The 17,271-nt window shown below is 42.1% G+C and overlaps 1 protein-coding gene across 1 annotated transcript; it reads left to right on the forward strand.

The window, feature by feature from the left end:
* Positions 1-15,267: 15,267 nt before the first annotated feature.
* LOC148036603 (aspartic proteinase nepenthesin-2-like) lies at positions 15,268-17,010 on the forward strand. Its single transcript, XM_087678951.1, has one exon. It carries the CDS (start codon positions 15,268-15,270, stop codon positions 17,008-17,010), a length of 1,743 nt encoding a protein of 580 aa, XP_087535077.1.
* Positions 17,011-17,271: the final 261 nt, after the last annotated feature.

Genomic DNA, 17,271 nt, shown 5'->3' on the forward strand with positions numbered 1-17,271 from the left:
TCCTCCCCTCATCATTCATGATAATGGCTCTTGACCTATCATCAACGAGATAGGCATATCCCTCTGGGGTATGCCTAAGATGGGTCCTCTCCCACGTGCGTCCACGCTCATGGGCATATCCAGGAGACCCCTATACATCCGGTGTACCGACCGCCGGGGTAGTATCTATTGGAGTAGCACCCATAGGGGTGCCACCTGTAGACGGCTGAGCAAAATCCGGAGTAGCTGGAGTAGACATCCCCAGAGGTGTGACAAATCCTAGAGGTGGTGCAACTCTAGCAGAACGACGAGACAGAGACACCGCGTCCGTGCCTCCACAGCATCCACCTGAGCTACGCTCCCTGAAACTGCCACGAGAGCGAGGAGTCACACATGTATCCTATGCCGACCGCGGGCTCACTGCCTCCGTATCTCTACAACATCCCCCTGACCCTGAAGCACTCCCTCCCTCTGGCCCAAGTTTGGAGCGTCGACCTCGTCTGCTCGAAGCTGAAGAATCTAATCGCACCGAAGTAGATCTAGTAGAGCGGCTTGACGATGTTCGAGACAGCTCCTGATCCACCATGTCTCTAAATCTTGCTATCTGATCTGGAGACATGCGCGTGAAGATATCTTGCAACTCCTCATCGCTCATCCCTCGACTCATCCTAAAAAGGTCACCTACACAGACAAAAAATGATGTTAGCATAATGAATTTAAATCATACAAAGCACGGTAATATAAATCCTAAAAAAAGATCTCACTTAAAATGCATATCTTATGTATCCTTATAAGCGATTAGTCAACGAATTGAGTAAGTGGATGCTCCAAGTATGAAGTATCCTATGGTTCCATGTCAATCTCCTGACACAACTCCGCATACACTAAAAGGTCGATAGATGTGTCCCCACAAAAGGATGAGTCCACCTCGCTCTCAAAGAATTCTTGGACTCCTATATTTCCATCATTGTTAGCCAATGCTGGCTCCTCTACATGCTCCAAGCTTGTGGTGGCCTCCACCCCTTACAATACCAACCTCTCTATTTGCATATTATCCTCATCTATGCTCGGAATATCGCTTTGACCATATACTCTCGCACTTCGGGGAGCTGAAGGTATAACATACCACCATCGAGGTTATCGGGGGTTTGGATAGAAGATTACCTGTTCACAAACACGTACAAGAGAGATTAAACTATTGTGACATGTACCATGTCGTATTACAATTAACAAACAAATGAGTTCATGCACCTATTCACAATGGGCCGGCAACACAAAGGTGTCACGCAAATCCATCATTTTTTTTTCAGAATCTATTTCGAGAAATCCAGATGGACCTCGTCAAACTGTTGCTCCAGCTCCTTCAAGTACCACTTTGAACCACTGCACATCGAATAGTATCATGGAGAAGCTACGGTAATCCACCATAACAATACTTTGCAAGTTCCCAAAATACTCCATCTCATCTCTAACCGTGTTTGAATCCGTTGCTCATCGTCGGCTCTCTTGCTCGAACCTTGGCATGATACCACAGTCCATTGTGGAGCGCATTTTGACAATACGCTCCACGTGAAAATGCCGTCAACGCGACCACGCTGCACTATATATTTTGTACTGTACATTGAAACACTCAAATTAGTTGTCGCATATAAAATATAGATACGACAAATCGTAAACAGGTCATCACCTTTGGACTACATCCCCTCGAGAATTTCCACTCCTCCATTGAGACCTCTGCCCCTTCGTAAGACACTGTGGTCAAAGCTCCATGCAACCATCATGTTAACATAAACCACGGCATCTCTTCCATACCCTCGGGATATCGAATCGGTTGATGGCACATACTACGTTGAAATTCAGATCGTGCTTCCTCTCGATCTTGCCTATCGATATGGTACTTGGCGAGTCACGTCTCCATAGAAGCATGGTGCAACATACAAAAGCGATTCACCTTCTCCTTCATTGCAGCATCCATTCTTTTTTCTATCCCATTTCCAACCACCACATCTCCGATCAGTCTATCATCGTCCTTCAGCAACCAAGGCATTTGTTGTCTGGATCCACCGTTGGTAGCCGTTGTGAAATATGCTCTAGCGTCTCAGACACCAACCAACCTTCAGCCATGCTACCTTCTGGCCGAGCTCATTGTCGCACAAAGCCTTTCAGGGTTTTCATGAAGTGCTCCAAGAAGAACATCCATCGCGTATGGACAAGTCCAGCAATCTTCACTTCATCTACAAGATGTATAAGAAGGTGGATTTGTATCGTGAGCATGCTGGTAGGCAGGTATTTCTCAAAGAGACAGACCGTCTCCACTGCTCCGTGCCTCGCGGATTCAATAGAGGACGTCTTAATCTCCTTCTGTGAGATACATTGTACCAAAGTCGACTTCCTGTAAGATAGAAAATTTGCCAGCCACACCCAATCTTCTTGTATATGGTATTCAATTAGCTTGCGAGTACAATGCATGATTGATATTAACTTTTCTTACCATTTGCTGAAAATCTGTAATCGCCTGATCAATGATCTCAGATTGAAACTCGCCAAAGCGTCGTATGTGTTCTATAGACAATCAACGTTTTCATCTAATTACCAGCTTGCATTGAGAGCAAGGACATGGGACAGCAAGGACATGGGACACGCTGATTAAGATACGCCTCGCGATCTTGAACAACAAGACCTTCATTGTTTTCTATTTTGTCTACGTTACGACAAACAATTTGTTTTTTTTATCATTCTTTTTTTCTTTTTTAAATTGTTTGAGAAGGGATTTCTTCTCTTCTAACTCAAAAAAAATTAACATATGTAAAGTCTCCACCCACCCACCCACAGATTAGTATATATATGTCAGAGTGTTTCCCGTCTCGTGGTGTTGCACCTCTCTTTGTTTTTTATCCATTCATTATCTCCTCTCCTTCCATCTCTCTCTCTTTTTCTCTTTCTTTATTATGATGTATGTTTATTCCCTCTCTCTCATTCCTTCTTCTTTTTTCTCTTCCTCCCCCTCTCTTATTTTCTTTAACGATCATGGCTACGACTACAATGAAGACCATGACCATGACTACGACCACGACCACGGCCACAACCATGACCACGACCACGATCATGACCACAATCACGACTACGACTACGAAAACCACGACCACAACCACAACCACGACCACGACCATGACTAGGACCACGACCACGACCACGACCACGACCACGACCACGACGACCACAACCACAACCACGACTACGACCATGACCACGACCACGACCACAACTACGACGACCACGACCATGACTACGACCACCACCACGACCGCGACCACGACTACCATGACCACAACTACGACCACGACCACGACCACGACCACGACCACGACCACGACCACGACCACGACTACTTATATAGAGAGGAAGAGAGAGACAAGAGTTAGGGAGAGAGTAAAGTTAGAGAAGAAGATGAGAGAAGTGAGAGAGGTAGAAATAGAAAGAGAGATAGAGAGAGAAAAGAAATAGGGGGAGAGAGAAGGATTTAGGGAGAGTATAGGAAGAGAGAAAGAGGGAAGATTGAGGGAGAGAGAAGGGTTGAGAGAAGAGAGAAGAGAAAGAGAGAGAGATCCGACTAGAGCATTTGATACCCATAGCCAACACACCGTGGAGAACATAAGCACAAATTGACATTGACTTATGGCAAGAAAATCCACCACAAAACAATAGTCATAATACTCGAGGTAGGATTTCAAAGTCTTACTAATTTCAATCGGTCATGGATGCCATACTATGGGTAGGTTGCACTCACTAAGAATAGAATTGTCTTTTCTACCTCATCTTCTCTCCATCATCAATAGAATTTCCCTTTACTATTTACAACTCACCCACCTTCTCTCCATACTATTGCACACTACAATCTCTATGAGTGCATGAGATTGGGATCTCCACAGATACCAAAGCATGATCTCTAGCTTGATGGTTGCATATACACTACTACTACTCATGGAAGAAACCTTAAAATAGTTATTATGCTCAAATATATGCTTGTTAGAGCAAAAATTTATTCCTAAGACTATTCTAAGGATGAAATAGGATTAATGATAAAAGAGTTTCCTTCCTTGCAAGTGATATTATATTTTTAAATTAAAATTGATAGTTAAATATGAGTTTCCTAAGAGATCTTGTGGTAATGAACATAAGGGACAATCTAGAAGTTATGTAGAAAAGAACCTTTACTACCTAGGCTACTCATCACCTAATGTACTACCAGGACTAGTAACTTTAAATAATGTAAGATAAATAAAGTACAATGATATACTTGGAATGGAATTGTTTATCTTTAGTACTAGTTATTATTGTACTCAATATAACAAGGGTAAGTTATTGTGGATCGCATCTTCTTTTGCGAAGCATATGAATGATGGCGTTGTTTTAGTTTTTTGTATTTATCTTTTTAAGAAGAGATTGATTTTTATGGAATATCCAAAGTTATTTTTGGATTTACGTTATAAAAAATGAATGTTTTTCTAACTGATAGGCTGATTGCCTTCGTTGTATACTTCTACAAAAGTTCTTGTGCCCTCATAGGTGGATATTTGGTTACACACTAAAACCTCCCCCAAGGTTAGTAGCTATATCCCTTCACCAAGGGGATAGCTTGAGCGTGGTGGAGGCTAGGACAAGCCCCATGTATGAGAGGTCTCTTTGTAGGAAGGACATTATGCTAGGAGGTGCAAGTGTGCTAGGGTTCTCTAGCCATATATCCCTTAGGTTTGTTGAGGATCAACCTAACCCCTATGAGCCTAGGATGAGCTTATTGTAAGGTCTTATTTTCTTTTCTCTCTTTCTCTCCCTCTCTCATTTCCTCTCCCTCCCTCACCCTCACCCTCTCTTTCTCTCTTTCCCTATTAGGTTTAATGATTTTTCTCTCTTTTTCTCTCTCCTCTCCCTCTCTCATTTCCTTTTCTCTCTTTCTCTCCCTCTCTCATTTCCTCTCCCTCCCTCACCCTCTCCCTCTCCCTCTCTCTCTTTCCCTATTATGTATAACATATTTTCTCTCTCCTCTCCTTCTCTCATTTTTTTCTCTCTCCTCTCCCTCTCTCATTTCCTTTTGCTCTCTTCCTCTCCATCTCTCATTTCTTCTCCCTCCCTCACCCTCTCCCTCTCTTTCTCTCTTCCCCTATTATGTTTAATGTTTTTTCTCTCTCCTCTCCCTCTCTTATTTATTTTTCTCTCTCCTCTCTCTCTCTCTCTCTCTCATTTCCTCTCCCTCCCTCACCCTCTCTTTCTCTCTTTCCCTATTATGTTTAACATCTTTTCTCTCTTTTTCTCTCTCCTCTCCCTCTCTCATTTCCTTTTGCTCTCTTCCTCTCCCTCTCTCATTTCTTCTCCCTCCCTCACCCTCTCCCTCTCTTTCTCTCTTTCCCTATTATGTTTAATGTTTTTTCTCTCTTTTCCTCTCCCTCCCCCTCTCTTTCTCTCTCTCTCCCTCTCCCTCTCCCTCTCTCATTTCCCTATTATGTTTAATGTCTCCCTCCCTCTCCCTCTCCCTCTCTCATTTTCTCTCCCTCCCTCCCCCTCTCTTTCTCTCTCCCGCCCTCTCTCTCTCCCTCCCTCTTCATTTCCCATTTCCTCCCTCTCCCATTTCCTCTCCCTCCCTCTCCCATTTCCTCTCCCTCTCTCAATACACATGAATTATACCAAGAACAAGTAAAAGAGAGAGAAAACTCCCTCTCTCATTTTCTCTCCCTCCCCCTCTCCCTCTCTCATTTCCTCTCCCTTCCTCTCCCTCTCCCTCTCTTTCTCTCTCATTTCCTCTCCCTCTCTCAATACGCACGGATTATACCAAAAACAAGTAAAAGAGAGAGAGAAAACTCCCTCTCCCTCTCTCATTTTCTCTCCCTCCCCCACTCCCACTCCCTCTCCCTCCCTCCCTCTCCCTCTCCCTCTCCCTCCCTCTCCCATTTCCTCCCTCTCCCTCTCCCTCTCTCATTTCCTCTCCCTCTCCCTCTCTTTCTCTCTCATTTCCTCTCCCTCTCTCAATACACACGAATTATACCAAAAACAAGTAAAAGAGAGAGAGAAAACACAAAGGCAAAGCAAGAATGGATAATGCACTCACCGTAAAGACTCGAAGAAGGGTTTGGTGGCTCCTCTTCGCCCTCCGTACACCTCCTCCTCTTCTTCACGAACAGCGACAGTGGCGACGATGGTGGCAGTGGTGGTGAGAAGCCTTCTTTCTCTCCCTCTCAGCAAGATAGTCGCTCTCTCTCTCACTCTCACTCTCACTCTCTCTTTCATGAATGCGCGAAAAATGACGCGCTCGGGTTTCGGCCTGCATTTTTTACTCTGGGTACCGTGGCTATTTGCGTCGCTATTTGTGTCGCATTTGCGATGCAAATAGCAACGCCGCTATTTATCGTCGCTATAGCCTCATATCCTTGTAGTGCAACCAAGAAATTTCTACGCTCAACATAATCGCCAATTTTAATTTCTAAACCATGAACTTCTTATATACCATTGTATCTAGTGCCTAAGAATACAGCTTTTATGTGATAATGAGTTGGAACAGTATGTAAGTTCAATTCTTTGACCAAATTTACAGAAATAAAATCATGTATTCTCCCATCATCATATAAAACAATATTTTTGTGACCATGCACAAGACATTTCATAGTTAATAATGAATTAGGATTTGGCATACCTAATAAAGTATCTGAAGCATCACCGATATCATCATCATCTTCCGTGAAATCTAGCATATCTTGATGGTCTTCGTCTTCAATCACTCCCAAGTAATTGATTTGAACCGTTGGCTTCTTGGATTGACAGTTTACTACTAAGTGTCCACGTCATTAACACTTATAGCAAACTATAGGCTTGGCTTTGAAAACATTATTGGTAATGGCTGGAAGTTTAGGCATGTTGGGATTTGGCTGAAGAGATGGCTTAGGATTGCAATTTTTGTTTGATGCTAAAGCAGGGGGTCGTGTCTAGGATTTATGAAAAGAAGAAGGAACAAAGCAATTTTGATTGAATCTTTAAAAGTTAGAATTGAATTTCTTTTTACCAAAGTTACCGTTAGCTGAAAATTGTTGTGGTCGCTTCTCTCGTCCACAAATTTTGTCTTTAGCATCATGGGTCAAAGAAATTGCATCTTTCAAAGTCTTTCTCTTGAACATGTTCACTTCCGTATAGAAGTGACCAAGCAAAGTGGTCATATACTTGTGCTTGTAGATCGCCTCAGAAACATCTTCAAGCATTCGAAGTTGTAGTAAGGCATTCCAGAAACACTCAGTGTATTGTGGAATAGGCTCACAATCTCTTTGTTGTAGAAGATCCCACTATTTGATTGCTTTTACATGAAATTGAGGTGGAAGAAAATTCTGCAAAAATTTCTTTTGAAAAGCCTCCCAAGTAGTAGGACAATCAATACTCTTGCGAACAATAGTCCACCAATATAACAATGCTCTGTCCACTAAATGATTAGTGACACATTTGAGTTTATCTTTCTCAGCATACTGCTCTTCATGGAAATAATCATCAAACTGATTGATAAAAGCAATAACATTTTTTATGTCATGTTGTCCATTAAAATTACGGAATTTGAAATTTCTTTTACTTATCTTGGATTCTTTCGTGAGAGACTATGCTTCGAGTGTCGCATCAATCGTACATCATATAACATCTTCAGGTTGCGATCCATCTTAATCAGCAATAGATTGTTGAAGAGTAGCTAGTTGAGCTTGCAAAGTTTGACGTGCTCTTGTTCCTCTTGAAGTTCTATTATTCATGGGCGGTGTACCAACCGCATCTGCAACTAACAAGTCAGTGACATAAATGCACAACGCTCACCCTAGCATATCACCAGTGGAGCTCTATATCTCAACACTCCCCCTCGAGCTCAATCCCAATTCCTGCATAGTAAGCAGGTCTCTGAACTTGCACAACTTCTCTGTGCACAATGCCTTCGTGAATATGTCAACTACCTGATCCTTTGTGCTGACATAAACTAGATCAATAAGACCTAGTAAAACCCTCTCTTGTACATAGTGATAATGCACCTTAATGTGCTTTGTTCTAGCATGATATATTGGGTTATTTGCCAAGTGTATACTACTCATGTTGTCACAATAAATGACAACTAGCCCATCTGTAGGCTAATGCATATCATAAAGTAGCTTATGCAACCAAGCTACCTCACATGCAGCCATTGCTCCACCCCTGTACTCAGCCTCTGTGCTCGACAAGGCAACTGTAGGCTGTTTCTTGCTACTCCAAGTGATTGCAGCACTTTCAAAAGAGAACACATATCCATTGGTAGATTGTCTATCAGAAATACTACCAGCCCAATCAGCATCAGTGTATCCATGCAACTGTATCTGAATCCCAGTCTCATAAAATAGTCCATACTGCAATGTGGACTTTACATACCTAAGTATGTGTCTAGCCACATCCAAATGTGGTTTCCTTGAAGCCTGCATAAACTGACTTACCAATCCAACTGCATAGCTCAAATCTGGCTTGGTAATAGTCATATAAATCAAACTTCCTACTATGCACCTGTACATAGTAGGGTCTTCCAGAAGCTCACCTGCATCTGCGCTCAGCTTCACATTCTGCTCCAAAGGAACTGAAATAGGCTTACAGCCTGTCATCCCATATTTGGACAGCATGTCCAATCCATACTGCCTCTGCAAGAGCCATATCCCACTTGGTGATCTTATCACCTCAATGCCCAAGAAATAACGCAGCTCTCCCAAATCCTTCATCTCAAACTTCTGCTTCAATAGCATTTTCACATGAAGGATATCTTCATCACTATCACCTGTGATAATCAAATCATCAACATAAATGACAAGCAGCATAATACCTTTCTCTGTTTTTCTCACATAAAGTGAGAAATCTGCCTTGAAAATCTGAAAGCCAATAGTGATAAGATACTGTCCTATCTTATCAGACCATGCTCTAGGTGCTTTTTCAAGCCATACAAGGCTTTCTTCAACCTGCAAACAAACTCAGGATGAACAGTATGCACATAACCTGGTGGCTGCTCCATATAGACCTCTTATTGCAAATCACCATGCAAGAAGGCATTCTTTACGTCCATCTGATGTAAAGACCATCCCTTTGATGTAGCCATAGCAATGACTGCTCTTACGGTTGCCATCCTTGCAACCGGACTGAATGTTTCTTCATAATCAATGCCATATGTTTGTGCATACCCCTTGACTTCTAATCTTGCCTTGTATCTATTCACAGAACCATCTGCATTGTGCTTCACCTTATTAACCCACTTACAACCAATTGCATTCTTATCTTTAGGCAAAGGTACCAATTCCCATGTAGCATTTGCTTCCAAAGCATCCATTTCTTCATCCATGGCTTTCTCCCATTTTTCTTTTTCCATGGCTTGCCCAAAAGAAGTGGGTTCTGGTTCCTGTAACACTTTGACTATATAGGCATAGTGAATGGCTGTAAATCCATCATATTTCAGCCTATCCACAGGATACCTAGCTTTGGTAGACCTATGCAAAGTAGACTCACTTCCAGGTGCTCTCAAAACATCCCTGGACTTCCTTACTCCAGGTGTAACAATAGAAGGAATACCCAACTCATCATCAATGCTCTGTTCTGAGCCACTAGATTCACCATCCACATAAGAGTGACCTGCATTCACATCAAACATGGGCTGATCTACCTTCTCTTTTCCTTTTCATGATACCTGCATACCACTATCTACATTGCTTTGAGAAGATTCTCTTGATCACAATCTGCATGTCCATGGCGAAACTGCACTTTGAACTGGAAGAAGAAGAAGAAGTGATTTGGGAGATCCTCGATTAGGTGTCCTAGGGTTTTACCCCCCCTTTCGAAGCCAATGGAGCCATCAGATTTGGGTTCCGAGTAGCAGAGAGGAAGCTGTTATTTTGATCCATGTTTTGGGTTTACGAAGAAGCTCGAGGAGATCTAATGCCTAGAGATTGTTTCTGAGTAGTGCCAGACAAAGGATTTTAGGTTCTGTCAATACATATTAATTCAATTCATTGTGCTTTGTCTTTATTATGTTTACCTCTTGTCTGTTCTTGTTCTTCTCTTCCATCTCCTATCTCTACTTCCTTTTATCTGTGATCCTCGGTGCATACGACCTTTCGACAAAAACCCCTTCGACAACGCACCCGCATACGCACACCCACACACAACCACACACATCTATTGAGGCCAAAATCAACCTATGAGACAAACCTATGTACAATGTTGGTTGTCATTAGATATCAAAGTGTGATGTACTAAAAGATGGTTAGTGATAGACCATAAAAAGAAGCTAAGGCGATGTACAAAACAAGATAGTACTCATATAGGGATACAATGGGAGGACGAGGTAGTGCCTATCTATTTATGTGGCAGTTGAATGGTATCCCTATATTTAGTTCCACCCAGTCTAGATTGGTGGATAGAGTATGTCATACATCTCGGATGAAATAATATGAGGGTAACATCTAGACTGGGCCCTCAACTTTGTCACAATTGTTGCTCATGTCATTGGTGGATCTCCCTAATCTCTCTTTGATGTAGCATATGTGTCTTGTTTTTAAAGAATTTAGATCCATAATGTTGTTTGTTGTTTAGGGTTTTTCATAGTGCCTTTGTTAATGACTTTGAGCATGTTGTTTGCTATCTATTTTAGCATGCTCAAAAGTGAGCTTATGAACAAAATTGTAAATGAGAGCTTATATGCAACTATAAATATGACTGCTAATATGTGTGTACTATAGTGTTTCCTATTTAATTTTTAGGATTATGACTTTACTTAATAGTAAACACATTTGTGGATGGATGTAGTATGACCAATTTTATATAAAAGCAAATGAGGTAGAAACACATATAGAACCCTGTTTCAGGTTTGATACCTAGGACTTTTCTCCTTTGGACTTCTCAATTTTTGTATTATAAAATTGTTATTTTTTAAAATATATATATATATTTTTCTTTATAATAGATGAGGATAGTCTCTATGTGGGAGGCTAGAATTGAACTCACACATCTTGACTCCTAATCATGAGCCTTGATGTGATTGGATATTTCACTCAAGTTAATATGGCCACTTTGTATTGACTTGAGTGAAGTATTTGATCACACCAAAGATAAACTTACGTGAAATATCATGCAGCTATCATCTAATCTTTAATTCTTGACTATAATACTTGAGGTTATAAGAAAGTGAGTTTCTTTAACTCATCATCAATCTTGTATTCATTTTAAAGGAAAATAATATGGTTGTATTGAATATATGTTTATAAGTACAATTATGAGGTTACAATTATGAGGTTTTATAAATATGTTTATAATGATTCATAAGTTAAAAGGATTTTATAGATGCATTTATATTCACATTTTTGAATGTGAATCTAAATGCGTAATCGAGTATAAGATATTAAATAATGTGAACTAGTCATTTTGAGTTCTATTTTAGTTGAGTTGAAAGCGAAAAGAGAGAGAAGAGGACTTGGAGGGCAGAAATATGTAGACACAAGAGAGGAGTCATTTTCTTCCATCTCCAAGTAAAGAAGAGTTCTATGTATTGACTCTATGTAGATAATAATGAAACTGAAAATGTAGGTAATAGTGTAGATAAACACTTAGATAATTGCACTGATATATCACAAATAAACATATAGGTAATAGCATAGATATCCCATAGATAATTGTTAAAATAATATACTTTTTCTCCATATTAATTTATTACATGGGCTTGAAAATTATCATTAATAAAAAAGTGCAACCATAAGAAAAATAATAGAGAATGCATTTTTTCCTATCTCAAGTAAAGGAGGGTTGCATGCATTGCAAGAATTAAGGTTTTTACTGTCTAAGGTGGTCCATCCACAACGGTATGGATTTGTATTTGAGCATAGAATTTAGGATGCGATACTTAAATTGGTTTTTTCTGTGAATTCAACTTTTATTCACGAGTTAGATTGTCTTGATCAACATGAACCTTGACAAAGCCTATGATAGGGTCAACTACAATTTCATTATTGCTACCCCTTACGCTTTTGGCTTTAGCCCGATCTTTATAAGGATGGTAACGAATCTTTTTAGTAATGCCTCTATGTTAGTAGTTGCTAGTTATAGAACTTAGTTGAAGCCATATTTCTACAGCTAGCAACTCCTTGGTTTTTTACACATTGTTTATATGAACTTAATCCACATTGTATTAAAACATACACACAATATCATTGCTTGATATAAAAACATTTGAAGGACAAAAAAGAGATGGATAAAATTGTACATTTGTTTGCTTTATAACTAAAATATGAGTTTGCATAAAGCCAAGTCTGGCTTGTATATAATACAATCAAAATTGGAACCTACTCAAGCTTGCCTTTGATTTTAAAGTACAAATTCTAGAAAATCCTAATGAGCATGTCTTATTGGTGCATGTGGGGCTTACTCCGTGGGAAGTGCTTGTTGTGGACAAGGATTTGGATCTCCTCCTTGTGATGATGTATGTATGGTCCATGGAGTGAGGGTAATGTTTTGCTTATTGTCATATGCTTCCACCTTCCCTTGCAATGCTTTGCCAAATAAGCAAGTCATTGCACCATAAAGAAGTATGGCGCCTACAACCACGTAGACAAGTATATGCGTCTCCATATATAAAATAAAACTAAAGAAAATGAAATTAAGCATACTAATATTAAAATAAAGAGGTACTGATAAAAAAATTATAATCTAAAAGCAAATAAAACTAAATTTTTTTCCATATTTAAGAAAGAGAAAATAAATACCAAATTACAAAAAGCCTTGTTAGTCGTTATTCTCTTTTTTTCCCCTTGTTGTTGCCCTTTGTATGCCAACATACACAAATAAAGTGATATAAGTAAATGCTTGAAAAATAAAAATTAGAGCTTAAAACTTTTTGCAAGCTCTTTTAAAGTATATCTAGTTATATTTGAGCTTCACTAAACAAAAACAGTTGATAGTAGTTTTGTTTTCACATACCAAATGCATTAATAGACATGTATCACTTTACATCTTACCTGCATTTTACCTATGACATCCTCATTGTCTTCCCTTCCCTATTCATTTCTCTTTATCTCTCTCCATTGTATTATATTTTTAAAAGGAGGCAAGGCAAGCTTAGTTTCAAACAAGGTGAGCTCATCTTAAGACATAATCTCTTCTCTTTTTGCTTTAACATCTCTATATAAGGTCTATTTTCTTTGTGTATTATTGTTGTACTTGTTTTAATCTATTTTTGATTAGCATGAGCATAAAAGAGGTCTTTGCTAGGATTGTGGAGTAGGAACCACATGTGTTTTAGCATGAAAAAATGTATGCAGCTTGCATAGATGTGATGAAACACCCTTTTTCACATGTCTAGAAACGTGCCTATTGGTTTCATCACCTATCTATAAGAACAACTCTCTGTATAGTGTAGATTACCTTTGTATAAGAGTAGCTCTTTGAAAAAAAAAGAACTCACCTTCATGTGTGTGGAGAAGAATAGGAGGTGAGAAGTGAAATGTCCTCTCTCTGAAACCTCTCAACCATGGTATATCTCACACGAGAACTCATGGTCTCATCTATCACATAGTGCTCTCTCAGTCCTTCTCTCCCCATGTTTTATTCAAACAAAAGATTTAAATTAAAATAAAAAAGGTGGGATATTTTATTTTAGTTTTTGATATTGTGTTAAATTGAGTGTTTATGAGAGTGTTTACTATGTAGTGCCTTGCGTGAAATGCACATTTTAAATATCTAAATGTAAACTTTTTTCACATGAATTTAAATACGGACACAAGTTGTCACGGTTCTTTGTGCATTTTTAGGGTTTCTAGGGCCTCGAGTAGTCTTGCAAACTTGAATAAGAATTTTCATAGGTTTACAAATGTGATTGTAAAATCGCATCAACCATCTGTGTCTGTGCTTTGATTTTGTTGTAGTATAGGCATATGTATTAACAAAAACAACGCCTAATGAGCATGCAAAAGGGACAAACAAAAAAGTGAGTTTTTGGTTGCAAAATAGAGCCACAATTCAGTAATCAATAACTCTCTAGTTTTTTTTGGCTAGCATATATAATGTGTATATATGTATTTATGTACGCATAAAAATAGAAATATAGCACATATAAAGTCATGTTTAAAGTGTTGTGGAAATTGTAATCATATTAAGCATGATGTTAGACATGCTCATTTAAAGTTAACAAAATGGGTCAATAGGATCACCTATGGGTCCAATCCCTTATAGTGGATATTACCATTTTTACCATCTAGGGGCACTTGGATAGAAGAGTTTCTAACTTTTTAACTTGGTTTATTTTAGAATCATCCACAAACGCATTACTACAATAGCACTAAGTTTTCTTTCAAGATTACCTAACCCTGTGCACCACATCCCAAAGGCACAATAAAAAATATCTATTCGCAAAAAAAAAAAGAATACCTAAAGTGCATTGCACCTGTTGGATGGTTTCCATCTCTAGAGAACATTAGTTTATTGATTAGTTCCTAGTTACACCATCAATGGAAAAAGCAAACCTACTTTTTGGTTACACTATGTGTCATTCTTATTATTGTTTTCATCTTTAACATTGTTCCTATTGTTGCTACCACTGATTAATCACTAAGAGGGGGAATATATGTTAACATCCATTGCCCATGCAACACATGAAATTAGCCAATTTCTCACTCTCTCTCGAGAAGAAGAGAATGATTGAAAATACCATTAGGCGCGACCTTACGTATATAACTTACAATGTGACTGGGTCTAGTCACCAGGTCAGGCTAAGGCATTAGTCTAATCGGTCTATCTCATGTACTCTTTTTCGTTTTTGATTATTTGAACTTATTATTTTCCGTTGCACCCTAACAATGATATTGTGGGGGACGCAAAACATTTTCCCACCCAGCAAGGGCTGCCCTGATCTTAGAGCTAGTTCGGCGTTTTCAACCAAACAAGAGATATGAATTTATGTGACGGAGAATTTGGTGTGGATAGCGCTCAAGCGCGCTGTAGCGGCAACAGGTTGGTCGGAAGTAGGCAGTACTTTCGACTCACTCGGTTGGATGGATTTCGCATGATCCACGCACCTGCATGAGCGACGCCGGTAGTAGCTGCAGGCTGCAGCTCCCAGTGGACTAGACTAGCAAAGGGCGTGATATAAATTGACTGCACTCCAGATGAGCTGCAATTATGCTAGCTGCTAGCCTGCTGCAGTATCTAAAACGAGCTGTTATTAAGCAAGTTACAGCTCGTATTAGCCAGACGTTGCAGCAGAAGCAGCAGTATACATATTGAGCAATGGCTTCTCCAGCTTCTTGGGCCAGCTGGTGCATTTCCTTAGTCTGCATTGCAGCAGTAATAGTGATGGTCGCTCTCAGTAGCATCAATATCGTCTCGCCGACTGGTTCCGATGGAGCTGATCGGGACGAGGGGATACGGACGCATGGCATAAGTAGGCGCTCTTTGCTGCAGTACAAAAGGGGAGCTGCAGGAGCATCGCACGACGCAGCTGGTGCAGCTGAACGTAGCCGATCATGTGGTCATGATCATGATGATGAACATCGCCATCATCATCATCATTTTCCTAATGCTGGTAATCCTGGTGGTCTCACTCATCATCATCGTCATAATGCTAGCCATGGCGCAGGGCGGCCAGCAGCTGAGCCATCGAAGGCGCATAATCAATTTGTGCGTTTAGAGCTCCGCCAGAGGTTCGATCTCAAGCCGATCGAGCTGTCCGACGGGGCCAGCCATTATGTCAAGAACGCGTCGACGTCCAGCTTGGAGGTGAGGCTGAACGTCCTGGCACAGCACGACGCGGCGCGTCTGCAGGCCCTCAACACGCAGATCAACGACGCCATCGCGGTGCGTGCCGGCCACATTAACGGCAGGGGCAGCCAGTTCTCGCCCAGCGCCCGGTACTCGGTGAACGTGGGGCCGGGCACGTACGTAATGCAGCTGACTCTGGGCACGCCACCCAGAACCTTCCCCCTCATCATGGACACGGGCAGCCAGCTGGTGTGGATGCAGTGCAACCCCTGCACGTCCTGCGTGGCGCAGACCACCCCGCCCTTCACCCCCTCCGCCTCCTCCTCCTACCAGCCCCTGCCGTGCTCATCGCCAGGCTGCAAGTCCCTGCCGGGGCAGTGCGACGGGGGTGGCGAGTGCAGCTACACCTACAGCTACGCCAGCCAGGCCAGCACGCAGGGGGCGCTGGCTACCGAGACCCTCACCCTGTCGGCTGCCGACGGCTCGAGCATGAGCTTCCCGGGGCTGGCCTTCGGCTGCGGGTTGCAGAACCAGGGCGACTACGGCGGCGCTTCCGGGCTGGTGGGCATGGGCCAGAGCGAGCTCTCGCTGCCATCGCAGCTGGGCAAGCTCCTGGGCGGCCGCAAGTTCTCCTACTGCCTCGTCCCCAACACCTTTCCTTCCCTCACACAGGGCTCGGCCTCGGCCTCCAGCCCCCTCCTGCTGGGAGACGCCGCCCTCACGGCCGCTTCCTCCTTCCAGGGCTTCACCCCCATGGTCTCCAACCCCGCCGTGGCGGCCTCCCTCTACTACATTAGCGTGCTGGGCTTCAGTGTCGCCGGCCAGCGCCTCAGCGTCCCGGCCTCCACTTTCGCCATTGCCGCTGACGGATCCGGCGGCATGATCATAGACTCCGGCACCACCTACACCTACATCTCGCAGTCCGCCTTCCTCCAGCTGCAGCAGGCCTTCGATTCCCTCGTCCGCCTGTCGCGCTATACCTCCCACCCTTTCCTGCCCGTCTGTTACAGCACGGCTACTGCTGGCTCTTCTCCGTTAAGCAGTGAGATCCCGCCCCTCACTCTCCATCTGCAGGGCCTCGACCTCGCCCTGCCCCTCGCCAATTACTTCATCCCCGTCGACGCCGAGGGGGCCGTGCATTGCCTAGCCATCACCCCCATCAGCTCCGGCGGCGGCCTGCAGATCCTTGGCAACCTCCTCCACCAGGGCTATCAGGTCCTCTACGACCTAGACGCCGCCCAGATCGGCTTCGGCCCGCCTGGCGGGTGCTAGCCCTTAGTTAGTTAGTAGGCTCAGGCTCCAGCTGCTAGCTGACTTCAGCTCGATTTGTGTATTCATTCTTTCTCGTGTATTACAACAACAGGCAAATTTTCGACCCGAGTTTCTCGTACCTCATATACCTCGCCTCAAATGCACCCTCATAACTTTAGATTACTTGGGCAAAGGAGGATTGTGTTAGGCTTTACACGCGTAACATGTAGGAATTATGACAAACTCTAACTACTTTAAGAGCCTTGATTACGTATGTTAGGT

This window comes from Lygodium microphyllum, chromosome 5 (assembly GCF_053477565.2).
Source record: "Lygodium microphyllum isolate KBCC chromosome 5, Lygodium_microphyllum_v1.1.10, whole genome shotgun sequence".
NCBI classification, from domain to species: domain Eukaryota; kingdom Viridiplantae; phylum Streptophyta; class Polypodiopsida; order Schizaeales; family Lygodiaceae; genus Lygodium; species Lygodium microphyllum.